The 15,425-nt window shown below is 60.2% G+C and overlaps 3 protein-coding genes across 9 annotated transcripts in view; 1 reads left to right on the top strand and 2 right to left on the bottom strand.

Annotated features, from left to right (window-relative positions):
• Window positions 1-366: 366 nt before the first annotated feature.
• POLR2E (RNA polymerase II, I and III subunit E) lies at window positions 367-10,654 on the bottom strand. Of its 4 annotated transcripts, none has more exons than XM_077121380.1 (10): window positions 10,480-10,654; window positions 7,551-7,847; window positions 6,450-6,822; window positions 5,048-5,222; window positions 3,455-3,570; window positions 2,590-2,670; window positions 2,004-2,062; window positions 1,775-1,853; window positions 1,585-1,668; window positions 367-1,022 (listed from the first exon to the last, which is right to left on the bottom strand). In XM_077121380.1, the coding sequence occupies exons 3-9, from the start codon at window positions 6,504-6,506 to the stop codon at window positions 1,600-1,602; spliced, it is 636 nt and encodes a 211-aa protein (XP_076977495.1). In that variant the 5' UTR covers window positions 6,507-6,822; window positions 7,551-7,847; window positions 10,480-10,654; the 3' UTR covers window positions 367-1,022; window positions 1,585-1,599. The 4 variants fall into 4 exon arrangements, with proteins under 4 accessions (XP_076977495.1, XP_076977496.1, XP_076977498.1 ...); XM_077121381.1 differs by having other exon boundaries at window positions 7,551-7,784; XM_077121383.1 differs by having other exon boundaries at window positions 1,585-1,665; window positions 10,480-10,651.
• Window positions 10,655-10,847: 193 nt separating this feature from the next.
• Window positions 10,848-13,391, top strand: GPX4 (glutathione peroxidase 4). 3 transcript variants are annotated; one of them, XM_077121379.1, is made up of 7 exons: window positions 10,848-10,983; window positions 12,031-12,125; window positions 12,216-12,360; window positions 12,521-12,672; window positions 12,762-12,786; window positions 13,000-13,059; window positions 13,136-13,391. In XM_077121379.1, exons 1-7 carry the CDS (start codon window positions 10,900-10,902, stop codon window positions 13,166-13,168), a joined length of 594 nt encoding a protein of 197 aa, XP_076977494.1. In that variant the 5' UTR covers window positions 10,848-10,899; the 3' UTR covers window positions 13,169-13,391. The 3 variants fall into 3 exon arrangements, with proteins under 3 accessions (XP_076977494.1, XP_076977493.1, XP_076977492.1); XM_077121378.1 differs by lacking the exon at window positions 10,848-10,983 and adding an exon at window positions 11,575-11,853; XM_077121377.1 differs by lacking the exon at window positions 10,848-10,983 and adding an exon at window positions 11,575-11,862.
• Window positions 13,392-14,152: 761 nt separating this feature from the next.
• SBNO2 (strawberry notch homolog 2) overlaps window positions 14,153-15,425 on the bottom strand; it is a 46,619-nt gene continuing 45,346 nt past the window's right edge. For both annotated transcript variants that reach the window (XM_077121374.1, XM_077121376.1), the window contains one exon: window positions 14,153-15,351. In XM_077121374.1, the coding sequence (XP_076977489.1) occupies window positions 14,870-15,351 (482 nt within the window). In that variant the 3' untranslated portion in view covers window positions 14,153-14,869. The remainder of the gene's footprint in view (window positions 15,352-15,425) is intronic.

The raw sequence follows: 15,425 nt of genomic DNA, 5'->3' as shown, positions 1-15,425 counted from the left end.
CTACCCCAAGGACACGTGAATGAGCACGTTTGGTGACAGTACCTTGGATCAGGCTCAGGCCAGACCCAGACAGGGTACAGTCCAAAAACTACAGGCAGCCCACCCTGACCTGCCAGAGGGCCAGAGGGGAGACCCATCACCAACAGGAGCAGACCCAGTGCCACACACACAGGCGTGACCATGGGGCAAGAATGCAGAGGAAGAGGGACAGAAATGTGTTCATGTCTACTGAGGTCTGCACATAATGTGGCAGACTGCAGGGCCCCAGGCACCTGAGCAGGGCAGGGGATGAGACACCCCATGCTGGAACGAGGCCGCGCACTCTAAGGCTTGTTATTCCACTTTGATTTTTAAAACAAGGAGATGTTTTTACTCAAAATATTTTTAATATTTAAATATACTCAGCATGCAATAACAACTCAAAAAATCAAGCCTGTTTCCACTTGTTGACACAGAAGTCACAGACGGATAGGAAGGCAGAGGACAGCTGGGCCTAGGGGAAGCACAGCTCAGACCTTGCAGCTGCTGGAGTCAGGACCGGTGGGTTCTGTGCTTAGTGGCAGCTGAGGTGGGAGGAGTGGGGGCACTGCTGGGCATGTGTCAGGGCTGTCGTGAGGCCAGCTGGGGGAAACCAGGCCCTGGGAAGTTGTGTCCGGAAAGGCAAGTGGGGTAGACGAAGACCCCAAGCTCCTGTCTGAAGCAGGGGCAGTGGTCCCACCAAGGGAAAGCTGGCAGGATCACAGCGCCCTGAAGAAGGGACAACAGTCTAAGGGAGCAGGACACACCACCTGATACCTGGGATGCCCCATGGGGAAGCCACATGCAGGGGCTGGGGGAAAGGTAGAAGGGCCTCACCACCAGCCCCAGAGAGAGGCCAGCAGTCCCAGGTCCTTGTCTGAGTGAGTCCTGAGCACCAAGGATGAGAAGGCACCCAGGGGAGACCCTGCAGGTAGGCCACAGACCCAGGTACGGGGACGTCCATCTTGGGATGCTGGCAGTCAAATCCGTCCATCTCCGGGAGGCTGGACAAAAGGACAGAGAGCATTTATGCACACCTGAGTGATTCCGGGGCTTGTGTGCAGGTGGACGCACAGATGTCCTCATGGCCAGCAGAGACGAGACAGCCCGGGGCTAACAGGACCCCCCAATGAACCTGTGGAGTGGGGGGGCTCCATGCGTGCAGGAGGAACACAGTGTTTTGGATGTGGCTCAGCCTGGAAGAAACTCAGCCCAACAACTGTCAGGCCGGGAAGAGGGACCTGGACATCTGGGCATCGGCTGGGGCAGCCCCTAGGGGCCTCAGGACAATGAGGTGAAATGCTGACGGGGCATGGGGGGCATCCCAGAGGAGGTGGGTGGGTGCTGGTGGGTGAATTCCAGGGTAGAGGCAACCTCGGGGCCAAGGGCTCCAGCCCCACACCCCAGTCGGTCTCTCCTGAGGTACCCAACACACACAGCTCAGGCTGAAATACCCTCCAACCAATCCCAAGGTCTCTGGCCAGGGGTCGATGCCCTCTCTAAAAGATTCCACGTGTCACACAGAAACAGGAGACTGTCCCTCCCCAGTGCCCTGGCCCCTCGTACCTGTTGGGCCACCAGCTACTGCACCAGCCTGTAGGTGATGTACCTGCCTGCCGTCTCGCTGGGCCGGATAATCTTCACCACCTGCTAAGGCATGAAAGCGGCTGCAAGAGTGTCTCGTGAGAAGGGAGGGCCGAAGCCCATGGCAGCTGGGAGGCTGCCTCTCTGCCTGGAGGAGGGGGATGCTTCTCACCTGCCCTCGCTTTATGCCAAAGTAGCGAGCCACAGGGTCTCCTGCTTGGATCCTGGGCAGCTGGTTCTCGCGGAGTTTACTGGGAAGTGCGGTCAGGGAAAACGTTGCTCTGGGCCACATGGGGGAAAGTCCAAGAGGCCAGAAGGAGGAGGAGGGGAGAGGGGAAGGGATAGGGAGAGGGGAGAGAGGGCGAGGGGAGAGGTGGCACAGAGGGTACCAAGAAGGATACTAGCGTGCCAGCAGCTCTGTCACCTCCTCCTTGGTCATGACCACGTGCTCTGGGACCAGCTGCCGAGAGGAGAGCCACAGTTGGCACACAGCTGGAAAGGGTTACACTTCCAGGGTGGCCTCTGCCCCAAGGGGAACAGAGGCGGGTGGACCTGGGCATCCTGGCACCTCACCCAGACCCCAATTCCACATAGGATGAGTGGGGTTGGGCTGGGGGCAAATCATCTAGTTCAGAGGCTGTGCCATGTGCTGGGCACCAGGCTCCCGGGACACGTGGATTTTGCAGGCCCGGGACAGCCTGGGCACCTAAATTTCTAATCAGTTTGCATGGAGCCCCACCTAGAGAACCATAGTTGTGCTCTCTTCTGTCCACCCACTCTGGGAACACCCAGCCCTCAAGGACCATGTCCACCTGGCCCTCCTTCCCAGCACCTCTGAAGGCTGTCTCTTGTCTAAAAAGATAGGCGGCACTGTGCAGGGAAGGCCAGGCAGGAAGCTGGAGCTGTGTTGCTGCTCTGGATGGGGGTGAGGTCCCCTGTCCCTGTCCACTCCCAACTCCCTACACCCTCGGCTGCTACAGCCCCCACCTCATGCTCTGTGATGTTGATGAGAAGCTCTTGCTGCAGGAACTGCTCCAGGACGTACTTGGGAGCCATGTCAACCAAAGACTGGAAGAGAGAAAGAGCTGCTTCATGCGAAGCCAAGGTGGGAGCCACCTGGAGCTGTTTATGCCCTCAGAGTAGCTGGGCATACCCTGACAGGGGTTTCACTTTATAAACCAATGCTGGGCCAGAACGCGTCTCTCTCATGCCCCACCACCACCACCTCAAGTAGTGGTGAGGTCTGGGCAGCATCTCCTCCCTGGTGTAGACATGCTTTTATGTGAGCGTGCATGAGACCACAGTCCCACTGGGCGGGAGGAAAACCCTCGGCCACCTGCTCACACAGCACATCAGTCTGCATTCAATTCTGCCCAACGAGCAGACAAGAAACTACAAGACCCCAGACAGGGACATTGCCAGGGCCACTGGGAAGATACCACAAGAGGGCCCACCCTGACTTCTCTCCCCAATATGGGGTCCTCTCTGTGACGCCTACCCCCTATTCAGTGGGAGGGTGCCTCTCAGGCGGTAGACCCAGGCCTGCCTGAGCCCACAACAGGATGTGAAATCTCACACCCACATTGGCTGTGTAGGGATGGTGCAGTGCTCACCTTCCCAGCTGTCCTCCCAGAAGCCAGGGGTGGGATAGGAACCAGCATGGCATGGGGGGCCCTGGGGAAGAAACGCCTGCCTTGCTAGGGGTTCAGGCAGCAGGAAGGGGAAGAGAGGAGCCTGTGCTTGGCAGCAGAACAGGAAGTGTTTGAGGCCGTCACAAACACCCTGCCCACTTCCTGGATAGGTAGTACAAGGCCCACCCCCGTCCCAGGCCCACGGGACGTGTGGTGCCCACCTGCTTGGCGGAGGGCGTCATCCCCTGCTGCACCACGATAAGAGCCCGCGTGATGTTCTCCTCCTGCATCCGCTGGCAGTACACCTTGATGGTTTTGATCCCGACCTTCGGCTCCTCTGTGGACAGAGGGTTTGCTGGCCTGACTGCTAGCCACCATCTGCCTCCCTCCCTCCCAGGGGCACCTGCCCCACAAATACCACCCCAGACTAGCCCCTTTCTCTCGGGGGCCTCTTCTTCCCCAAGTAGGAAGACAAACCAAGTGGCTGTTTAACCAACTTGGGGGAACACACAGGAGCCTGTGATCCACCTGGACCTGAGTATCCCTCTCTGGAGGTTAGGCTGGGGACATAGGGGTCCAGTCATAAGCCCCAAGTGGTTCCAGTGTTTGGGGACCACCAGGTCAAACGACTGGGTAGTTAACAGAACGCTGGAAGCCCATAAGCAGTGCAGCTGGGAGATGAGGGAAGTCACTGGCTGACCCCGAGTGCATGGTCCAGCAGCAGCGCCCCCCAACACACAAGGGATGCTGGTCCCGGGGCTTACAGTGGCACTCAGGGCACAGGGCCTGGTCAACTGAGATCTTCCAAACGTGATGGACCTGCAGAAGGTCAGTGACTGGGTGCCTGCCAGCCATGAGGCTCAGGGCAGATTCCAAGCTAGGCCACATATGTGCAGGGGCATCTGCTCAGTGACAGACAGTGTCTCTGCCGGACCCCGCCCACCAGCAGGGCAGGAACATCAGTCCCATTCTGTCAGGTGTGAGGGGAGTGGTGACTAGAAACAAGAGGCAGAGCCAAGACCCCTGCTTCCAAATCCAGGCAGAGTCTGGGGAGGCTGCAAACAGCACCAGGCACCCACCCTCTCCTGTAAACATGCTTCACACATAGAGCGGGGGGGTGCTGCCACCTGGTCTGTTCTTCTAACATTTACAGCCCACTCACAGAATTCGAGGTGCTGAACTGGACCCCCAAAGTTCTTACAACATAGCACAATCCCCCAACCTATGAAGGTGTTACAGACAAACTGGCAGAAGGAAACACACAGGCAGCATCAATGTAGCAAATGCTAAAACAGAGCAACTGGGGGGTCCAGGAATGCAGACAGGGCTCTGAAGGGTTCCTACAAGAGGAGGCACTTGAACTCAGTCTCCAGGGATGATGAATGTCAGCTGAGCAGGCAGAGCCAGGAGGAAAGGGTGTAGAGATGAGAAGTGGCAGGGTGTGGGAGGTAGATGCAGGAACCAACAAAGAGCTGGGGGGGGGTGTGTGTCAGAAACAATGAGCTAGTCTGCTCTGGGCAGGGCCTGCTCACCAGGCCCAGACTGGACAGTGAACCCCTGGGGGGCAGAGGTGGGGGTGGGGACAGGAGGAAAGAGCTGAATCTGAGGTCAAAGGATGGGGACAAGAGGAGAGGGAGGGAATGCAGTCTCTGTGATGATGCTGGCAAGAGCAAACAGTTGAGGAAAAGAAAAGACCTACAAAAGGAGAAACTGAGAGATGCCTACTTCTGGAAGCCACTGTCAGAAAGGTCAGGGATCAACACCATCACCCCTTTGGGGTGACCTTGAGTTGCCATGCTCCCACAGGGCCTCACCTGGGAAGAAGACGAACATCTGGTCAGTGGGGTCATCGTTGTGGGCCACCAGTACAGTGAGGTCTGTGCGCCGTGGTCGCCCTTCACTGGGCTTGTCCCCGAACTGTGCTTTGAACTCTTCCAATGTCTGGTCCAGCTCATCCTGGGTCACCAGGTAGCCCCGGTCGTGGCACAGCTGCCAAGAGAGGAAGCACTGTGACCCCGGATGGAAGCAACAGGAGCTCAAGCTGGGCAGATATGCCCTCTGGGCTGTGTCCCGATTCACTTGATGTAGTTACTCAGGCTGGTCAGGGAGATGGCACTGAGCAACAGCAGCAATGGCCGAACACTCTCTGTGGGCCACGGGATTTGAGCTGCTGTCACCCTATAAGCCCACAGCCACCCTATGGGAGGAGACTACTGGGACCCCCAGACGCTCAAGGAGGCAACGGGCCTTGTGGGACTCACATCAGGATTGAGCCAAAGCAGCTGAACCCAGCCTTCCACCCACTTTGTAAAACAAATCAAAGTCAAAAACCAAAACAGATGTGACACCGGCTGAGACTCACAGGACCTGAGAGAAAAGCAAGGAGGGAACTCAGAAGAGAAAACCAAGCTGCGGGGGGCTTCCCAGAGAAAGGGAGTCAGGAGAAGATACAGTTCTCACTTTCCCGTTCTCCATCTTGGTCCTTTCCTAGGCCTACCCACTCGGAGAACCCCGATTTCTGAGGCAGAGACACAGAACTACTGGCCTTGAGGCCTTCACCTGACTTCTAAACCAGGCCCAAGTCAGCCCAGCAATACTCAGCCATCCCATCTAGTCTGTCTCCTTCAATACAAGCTGGAGACCTCACCAGCCCATTCTCGGGTCCCATCTCAGCCACTACTCCCAACCACAACCCCATCTCTCGTGAGCCACAGGTGATACCGAACCCTCCCACTCACCTCAGACTCAGGATAAAATGACAAAATATATGGTGTGATGGCTGAGACAGGACAGAGTCTCTTTAGGGCACAACCCCATTCTTTGCCCCACGTGCCCTCTCTGTCTTCCCGGGCACGACGCACCAGGCCACAATCTACACCCACGCTTGAGACCCGCACCCAGGGCCTCCACTGGCCATGGCCCTCTCAGAGCCCCTCACCCGGGTTCTGCCCTCTCCGAGCTCGGTGGCAGGCCTGGAGCGGGGAAAGCTGCGCCCTGAGGCAGACTCAGCGCCGGAGAGCCGGGGTGGCCTCGGGGAGTCCCGTCTTCCCATGACTCCTCCGCTCCGGCCACACCGGGACCAGGAGGGAGACCACTTTGTTCCCGCCTCCGAACCTGGGCACCCGTCCTTCGCTCCCCGAGACGCTGAGTGATCGACTCCCCGGAAGCAGGGAGGCCGCCCTGACCGCGTCTGCTAAGCAGGAACGTCCTTCTCACCTGCATGATGGTCTTGCGGATCTTCCAGAGCCGGTAGGTTTCCTCCTCGTCGTCCATGGCCGCGTAGCCCCTCGCCGAGGCGAGGACTCACTCCAGTAAGCGCGTCAGAACTCGCGCAGACTGCGCCTGCGCCAAGCTCTCGTCAGGGCCCCTTTATCAAGCCCCGTGCGGGGCTGTGCTCGGCGAACGCCTGAATACCGCGGCCTCCAAGTCAAGCAGTGACACGAACAGCCGAAGTCTTCCGCGGACTACCGTTGGTTGCTCGAGAGGCTTCGCGGACGTTCCCGTCAGTTCTCGCGTGGCTTTGACCCCAAAGGCTCCCGGTAGTTGTAGTTTCCGCTGAACCTCAGCCTCTGGGCGGCGGTTTAGACTCCTGGACAGAGCCGAGATACAGGCGGGGAAGCTGAGTCCCGGGCGGGGTCGAGGGTCTGCCCAGGTCTCAGGACCTGGGTGGTGCTCCGTAAACACGTGTGCACCAGTGTAGCGGGCTGGTTCTCTCTGGACCTTGCCTCTGGCCTCATGGGTCTTTATTATGCCTATGAGCCTCAGTTTCCCCCTCTGTGCAATTGGAATGTGTCCTTATTTTAGATTTAAAGAGATCTTCGGACCTGGGAGGGGCTTGGCACCATGCCTATTGCTTATTAAGCGCTCCTACCTCTGCCTTCAGCTTGGTCCTCCCCCTGACCCCCAGCCCAGCCCTGGCCCGAGTATCCCATGGGCCCCCAGACTCGCTGTGTCTTTGCGAACCTCCCCGTCTCTCCGCTGAGTTGCTGACAAACAGTCGCCGGGCCCAGCATCTCCTGCTTATTCAGTCAATTCAGTATTTACCGGGTAACCACAAGGACAGCAAACTAAACAGAACAAGAGCCCTTTGCTTTGCAGAAGGGTACAGAATACAGAGTGTGACACATATGGCATCTCCTACCTGACCGAGGACTGACCTGGCCTCTGCTACCCTACTCCACTACAGGGGTGCAACCCCCACCCCCAACACCTGGGAAGCATGCCCAGGTTTGGCAGCCATAATCTTGACCAAGGCCCACCCTGAGCACATCAGATGTTTTCCCAAAACTTGCATGCAAGCCACTGGCACGTGCCTACCTTTGTGTCCCAGCCCTTTGTTATCTGAAGACTGGCTGCCACGGGTGCCAGCATCCTCCAGTGACCTTCTTGTGACCTTGTTGTCTGGGGCAAGGTCACGGTAGCTCTCTGTAAGTTCCCAAGTAAAGGTCTGAGGACTTATCACCTGGTGTGCAGTGCTTCTTTCTTCCAAATCTCAACAGGCTCCACTGTGGAGTGGCTGGAGCAGTCCCGGCCAGGTCTCCCCCATTTCTCCTTTCAGCAAAAGGTGACACAGAGCCATAAACATAAATGAATGTACAATAGAAAGTGATGAGGCTGCAGAAAGAGAAGCAAGGCAGGGTCAGGGAGACTTGAGGGGGCTGCGGAGTCAAGTGGGGACCTCAAGGAAGGCCCTGAAGAAAGGTTTAAGCAAGTCCCTGAAACAGGACTGGGTGGGAGCAGCTTGGGGTCTAGGGACAGGGTGTCGGGCCAAGGGTACAGGCCAGCGTACCCAAGGCCGGGCCTTGCCCGGTGTGTTGGCAGCAAGAGGTGGGGGGCCACAAGGAGGGACGGTCGGGGCTGAGGGGGGCAGAGCCAGGGAGGTCTGCGGTTTGGTTGTCAAGTGCAGGTTTTCTGTTCAGCCACTGCAATGTTTGGAGCTGCTGTTTTGGGGACAGCGCTGGGGGCTGGGTGATAGTGGGAAGGGGCCACCGGCCAGATGTGGGGATAGGGACTGGGGGAACTGTAAGCTGAGGGCGACCTGGTGTCTCCTGAAGGCAGAGCCCATGGTATTTGCAGATGGATGGAGCGTGGGGTCATGCCGGGGAGAATGGAGGTGGCCCCGATGGAGATGGGATAATGGGGGGGGGGTAGGTGGGGACAGGGGTCTTGGGCAGTGGAATTTGAGGCTCCGTGGGACTTTGAGGGGAGGTGGAAGGAGGGAGGAGGATCTGTGGAGTTCACGGTGAAGATCATGGTGGCAACTGTCCTGAAGAGGACCCCTAGGGATTTCTGGAGATATCTGTGGGTGTCACGACTGGGGAGGGGGTGCCCAGAGACCCTGATAAGCACCCCCAATGCCCAGGATGCCCCAACATTAGCTGTGCCTTTGGCGACAGATCCTGGCCTGGCACCGGGAGCGGGGGCGGCAGAAGGCAGAGGGGCTGGCCAGACCCTGGGGCAGCTGCCTGCGCTCCAGCCCTAGCTGTGTGACTTCTTAACCTCTCTAGTGCCTGGGTGCTCCCGCCAGACAAAATAGGGACTGGACCAACACCTGCTTCCTTGGAGAGCCGGCCAATAACTGCGCTCAGTGCCCAGGACGCAGGCATGGCCGAGAGCTTCCTAAGTAGGATAAAGGTGGAGGGGAAGGAGGAGGCTGCCAGGTGTCCCAGAAAGCAGGGGAGGAGGGGGCGGCCACCAAGTCGAGACTTGCTTTGTGTCTTTGACCAGGCAGCTGCAGGGAGGGGCTGGGGCAGGTGTGCAGGGGTGAAGGGACTGGAGCTGCAGACAGAGCTGCTGGCAATGGGAGAAAGGGCACTCAGGAATGAGGGTAAATGCAGGTGACAAAGGCTAAGCCCAAGAAGCAGTGGCCTTGGCTAGAGAGTGCATGTTCCAGGTGGCCTCGGGGTTCCTTGGGGAAGCCAGGGGAGGGAAGGGGTGGAGACGGAGGAGGGGGGGCAAGCGGGCTCCTCAGAGGGTTGCACCCTGTGAGGCCCAGCAATCCCCGAGATAAATTAAAACCCATGTCCACGCACAGACTCGTGTTCACAGCAGGATGTCATGGCGGAAAAAGTGGAAACAACCCAATATCCACCAGCAGATGGACAAAATATGACTGATCCCTACAATGGGCTATTATTCGGCCATAAAAAGGACAAGTATCACCTTTTGTTCCCACTTGGACTCTGAAGACATTCTGCAGAGTGAAAGAAGCAAAGAACAAAGCACAAAGCTCGTCTGATTCCAACTGATAAGGAACGTCCTGGCCAGGCAAACCCACACGGACAGAAAGGAGATTTGAGGTCACTGGGGTCTGGAGTGGGGCTGGGGAGTGGCAGCCGACAGGCATGGGGTCCCCTTTTTCGGGTGATGAGAATGATCTGGAGCCAGACAGTGGTGAAGGTTGCACAACATTGTGAATATACTAAAATCCACAGAACTGGACATGTTATACGTAGTTAAAATGGCGAATTTTATTTCAAAACGAGAGGATTACAAAAAAACTAGGTCATAGGACAGGCCCTGTAGACTGGTGGCAACTCAGGACAGACCTCGACCCTCTGGCCAGAGTACAGCTGGGCTCCAACCCCTCCCACCCCCACCCCACAGCTTCCACCTCGCCCAGGCCCCTTGGGGAGGTGATGGCCTGCGGCCAGGGCTGGGTGCAGCGGTCTTTCTATCTTTCCTCTCTCCGCCCCTGGCTCTAGGAGGGCGGCGCCCTGTGTTTTTGACAACACTGAAAAAAAAATCAGCCTTTCGGGGAAGGTGTTTACAGATCCAAGCAAAACTGAGAACATCTGAGCCTTAGGGCAAGCCCAGTGTGGTCAGGGCACTGGGCACTTCCGAGGGCGGCGAGGACTGGGTGGGAGTTCCTAGGAAGTGAGGGGGGCCCCACGGAGCCCACGGCCACCATGCCAAGAGACTCAGAGAAGCAGGCCCCTACTGACCCCGCGGAGGAGGGCTGTGTTGAGAAATGGACCTTATGAGGTTCCACATTAGCGGGTGACCTGGTGACCCTCCCTTCTTTGCCTCTGCCACCAGACGGCAGAAAGCAGAAACTCTCCCAAGGGCCAGTCCCGTGACGCGGGGAGGGGAGTTGGGGGTGCTGCATAACTCACGGGACCCAAAAGGTGGTGGGTCTGCCGTGCCCCTGTGGTCCAACGGCCGGGCCTTGTTTGGACGCGCTAAAAGGAAGTTGCCCCGTGTTGGAAATATACGCAAACCACGTGGGGGATGGGAAGTCACATGCCTGGAGAACTCCGGCGTGTTTTTTTCTGGGCGCACACCTGCGTGACCGTGAGAGTATTCCCGGGAATTTGGGCGCGCTTCCTGGCGGTTTGGACGACCTTTCCCACCCCCCACCCCGTGCCCTCGGGGAGAGTGGGAGGCATTCTCTCCCTCCCGCCGCTCGCACAACCGCCCGCAATCCCGACGCGCGGCGGCGTGAACTCAACCACCCACCCAGGAGAGCATGCGCAGTGGCTACCGACAACAGAGCCGCAGACCGCCCCCGCCCCACCATTGGTCACCAGTTGCACGCATCCATGGCCCGCCAATGAGGGCGTAGGTGGGCGTGGCCGAAGGCGGGAAGGTGCGGGGCGCCGGCGCGTGGCCATTGGTCGGTCGGTCAAAGGGAGGAGCCGCCGCGCTCCGCGCCCCCACCGCCGCGATGAGCCTTAGCCGCCTGTGCCGTCTGCTTAAACCCGCGCTGCTGTGCGGGGCGCTGGCAGTTCCCGGCCTGGCCGGCACCATGGTGAGCAGGCACGCAGGGCCGGAGCCGGGAGCCGTTGGGCCGCTCGCGGGAGCCCGGGAGCCGGGGGTGCGGCGTCCCCCCGGGGGGGGGCTCCTGTCCGTTTCTCCCCTCCCACCAGCCCCGGGCCGGGGGCGCAGCGGGGGACCGTACCCATTCACTTTGTACGCGGCCGCCGGGCCTGTCTGGGGCGTTGGGCAGGTAGCCAGTGCGGGATCGGGGGTGGGGGAGGCCGGCTGGGGATGGGAAGGCACGGGTGCGGTGGGAGGGTCAGGTTCGTTTCCCTGGGCTTCGGGGATGGGCTGTGGGCTGGACACAGTGTCCCAGGGCTGGGTGGGAGTGTTGGCGTCGGTGTCCGGAAGCCTGGGGGGGTGTAGGCGGCTAGCGGGATCGGCTGGGCGGCCAGTCCTCTGCGCACCCGGGCTTTGGCCTCGAGGGCGGGGCCATCGAGCAGGGAAACTCGGGTCACGCGCCGCGTCTCAGCGCCCCTCCCCCCGGGGCCCAGGGCGACAACGTCACAGAGCGCTGGCCCCGGGCGCCCTGGCTACGGGCCCTTTTCCCGCCCCCCGCACAGCGCGCTGGGGCACAGGCGGGCGGAGAGGGGCGGGCATGGGCCGCGCAGCTGCCCGCTCCCGGGGCCGCCGCGGGAAGCGGTGCAGCCGCCGGGGCAGGTCGTTGGGCAGAGGCCCCAGGCGACAGCCCCGCAGGCGGAAGGCCGGCAGGCGGAAGACCCGGGCCTGTCGGCGCCGGAGACCGCGCCCCCGGAGGAAGAGATCCCCCTGCGAGAGCCCGGGACCGGCGGCGCCTGCCGGGATCCCGGAGCCTTGCGTGATTCCGGAGCCTTGCAGGGTCACGGACCCTCTTGCGGCCCCAGTTAATTCTGTAAAATGGACCCCGCTCCGCGGGCGGGGAGGGGGCGTGGCCGTTGGGGGCGGCACTTTCCTCTAGTCCTGGGCCGTGGCTTCCTTGGGGCGCGAAGGGCCGTTCTCTGGAGGTGCGCGGTGGGGTAGCTGCCCCGCGCCTGGCCCCCAGCGTGTCTTTGCCTCGCAGTGCGCGTCCCGGGACGACTGGCGCTGTGCCCGCTCCATGCATGAGTTCTCCGCCAAGGACATCGATGGGCACATGGTGTGCTTGGACAAGTACCGGTGCGTGCTTGCCGGCCAGCCCAGGGAGGGAAACGGGGCACCCCGAAGGGTAGCACCAGCGCCCCCTGACCACGCTTCCCTCGTCTCCAGGGGCTGCGTGTGCATCGTCACCAATGTGGCCTCTCAATGAGGCAAGACAGACGTAAACTACACTCAGCTCGTCGACCTGCACGCCCGATATGCTGAGTGTGGTTTACGTATCCTGGCCTTCCCCTGCAACCAGTTTGGGAAGCAGGTGCGTGGTCCCTGAGGACAGGACAGGAGGGGGAGGGCAACTGGGAGTGGGTAGAAGGTTTGGGACCCAGGTGCGGGTCAGGACTCAGGACAGCAGGACGATGGTGTGGGAGGGGTGGGGCAGGCCCTTGCCCCACTCCCAGTGCCCTGGCTGTCTGCAGGAGCCAGGAAGCAATGCGGAGATCAAAGAGTTTGCAGCCGGCTACAACGTCAAGTTCGATATGTTCAGCAAGATCTGCGTGAACGGGGACGATGCCCACCCGCTATGGAAGTGGATGAAAATCCAGCCAAAGGGGAGGGGCATCCTGGGAAAGTAAGTGCTCCCCACCCAGCTGCGGGGGTGGGGGTGGGGGGCTGAACCCCTCTAGGGAGCCCTCCTGACCTTGGGCCTCTTTTCTGCAGCGCCATAAAATGGAACTTCACTAAGGTAAGGAGGTCACCAGCTGGAAGAGGAGACTCCCACTTCTGCCCTCTACTTTCCCTTCTAATCCCCCCAATCCAGCCCAACTCCCCTGGGCTATCAGCCACAGCCTTCGTGCCTCACCCCCACTGGCCCATGGCCCCACCTTGGCACAAATAGGACAGCAGGTAGTGAGGGGCCTCGCAGGCAGGAATCTGCATCCCTGACTACCCCTCACAGTTCCTCATTGACAAGAATGGCTGTGTGGTGAAGCGATATGGTCCCATGGAAGAGCCCCTGGTAGGTGCCGTTTGAGGGAGCCGGGGGTGGGTAGGAGTGCTCCATCAGCTGTCCTGATCTCCCTCTTCTCCCACAGGTGATAGAGAAGGACCTGCCCTGTTATCTCTAGTTCTACAAGTGTGTGCCATCTTCGTGTCCCCCACCCGTGCCCCTGCCTGCAGTCCTGGAGCCTTCCACCCAGCACCCATGATGGCCTGCCTGCAAACCAGCCCACTGGTGGGGCAGACCTGAGAACCTGGCGTGCAACCTCTGCTGGAGGAAGGACCCGGCTGCCGGCGTGGCAGGGTGCCCCCACCCCTGGCTGCCTTGTGGGAATAAAATTTACAAACAGGCCTGCTTGGACCTCCTGCATCCACAGGGGGAGCCCCATGGCCATTCCTGCTGGGGCAGCTCGAATTGGGATTTCTGCAGCTCAGTCCTGGGTTGACATCAGGGCATGGCCAGTTCCTGGAAATTCCTCCCAACGGGCTGCTTGTCCAGGCACGAGGCCTTAACCCATTAGATGGCCAAGCTGGTCTAGGCAGTGAGCCAGGCTGCTCTACTTGCCAATCTCGTGGTGTAGGCATTAGCCCAGGGTACCCATGCCTACCCTCTGGGCTCCATCTAGTCCCATCCAGGGGAAAGTGAACTGTTGTAAAGGTACAGCTATCTCTGGGTCCCTCTTAGGAGGGGTAGGGATGGCCTGGGACCTGAAGAGCTGGCAGTCATGTTGAGGATCTGCCCTTGGGGGCTGTACAGAGTCCCCAAGAGGTGGTCTGTGCCTAAAGGAGGAGCTAAGGAAGAGGGTCCCAGGCAGAACTCCCTAGCCTGGATGCTGCTGGGGCACAGTACCTGAAGCCAAGGTGAATGGGCCCTGACACAGGCTGGCCAGTAGCAGCTGCCTTAAGAACTGGTACCACAACCACAGTAAACAATGGTCCCTCAGGTAGGCGTGAGCCAGGGGGTGTGATGTAGGCCAGGTCAAGGTGGGCTGGTTTCACCCCTAGGGGAGCCCATAACTCTCAGCCGCATTTCTAGGTGGGCCTTGTTCTAGCTGTGCTGGTCCCTGTCTTGCTTTGGAGCAAATACAAACCAGCAGGCAGGACGAGCAGACTTTGGGAAGTAGTCAAAAGGCACATATATTTAAAAAAAAGATCTGTTTACATATATACACAAGTTATAAATACACGTAGAAACCAGAGGACTGCTCCCTGCTGCCCCAGGTGGACTCCCAGGGTCCTGGGGCAGTGGCCGAGCAATAATTTAGGGAGCAAGGGAAGGAAGATGGAGGGTTGCATATATTAATGGGGAGGGGGGCTGCCCCATGAGCCACGCCAAGGCTGGGGGGATGGCTCTGAGCACCTGGGGTTTCCTGAGTTTCCAGCTCTTGGGACCACCCAGTTTCACGAAATTTGAGGCAGGGACCTCCAAAGGTGGGAGGAGGAGCAGAGCTAGGGGCTCTTGATCCTAAAGCAGCCTGCTCAGACCCCCTGTCCGAGGCCTGGGAGGATGGAGAGGCCAGAGGCACAGAGGTTGTGGACCCCTCAGCCCCTGCACCCCAAGTCGTGAGCTGGGCAGTGTCCCTACCAGGTGAGGCCTTGAGGGGTACTCCCCCCTGCAGGACCAGCCAGCGTCTGGGGGGCTGCTCAGGCACTGGACCCTGAGAACCCGGAGGATCAGGGCTTCTGGGAAGGCACTGCAGTGGCCGGCTGCCGGGGGGCTGGATGAGGGCACCGGACCTTTCCATCAGCGGCAGGCAGGGGAACTTAGCCCTGCCCACCACCTACAGAGGTGAACCATGATCCCTAAAGAAGTCCTGCTTGCCTGGGGCCTAGGAGTTGGCAAAGGGGGGGCTAAACTGGATGACACTCTGCCGCCCTGCCACCCCCGCACCCCCTAGTGGCCCTCCACCACCCCCCAGTGGCCCCGGCTGGGCAGTGGGGGGTGCTGCATGCAGAGAGCGCAGCATGTCCTCCAGCACCTCCTTGAAGTTAATGTCGCAGCCTTGCTGCAGGAGGTCAGTGGGGTCGGCCCGCACAGCGGGGGCCAGGGCACTGGGGGCGCCAAGCAGCAGGGAGCCGGGGGCTGCGGGCTCCAGGCCCAGCGGCGGGAAGGTGAAGTGCGCAGCGGGCGCCAGGGCCTCGGCTGGCGGGCTGTAGGTCAGGTCCAGCACCTCGCCCGGGCCGCGGGCCAGGGCGGGAGGGCACGTGGCAGGGGCGCCCAGGGCGCGGGCGCGCTTGCGCTTCACGTCGGCGTCCATCAGCTGCAGCTCTTGCAGCACGCGCCGCACGCAAGCCTCGGGGATCTTGATACCTGTGGGAGGGAGCCATCAGGGCCGGCAGGAGCCCCTCTGCCACCCGCCCACCCACGTGCCCGCAGCCCCTGCC

Source organism: Tamandua tetradactyla, chromosome 11, assembly GCF_023851605.1.
Source record: "Tamandua tetradactyla isolate mTamTet1 chromosome 11, mTamTet1.pri, whole genome shotgun sequence".
Taxonomy (NCBI): domain Eukaryota; kingdom Metazoa; phylum Chordata; class Mammalia; order Pilosa; family Myrmecophagidae; genus Tamandua; species Tamandua tetradactyla.
The sequence above is the reverse complement of the archived record's forward strand: the minus strand, read 5'-3'. Positions and strand labels throughout refer to the sequence as shown.

Coding starts and splice junctions, on each gene's coding strand:
- POLR2E (XM_077121380.1), bottom strand. CDS start 6,506: ATGGACGACGAGGAGGAAACCTACCGGCTCTGGAAGATCCGCAAGACC. Junction 2,063..2,589: donor TCAACATCACAGAGCATGAG/GTGGGGGCTGTA, acceptor TCCTCTCGGCAG/CTGGTCCCAGAGCACGTGGT. Junction 1,669..1,774: donor TTGGCATAAAGCGAGGGCAG/GTGAGAAGCATC, acceptor TTCATGCCTTAG/CAGGTGGTGAAGATTATCCG.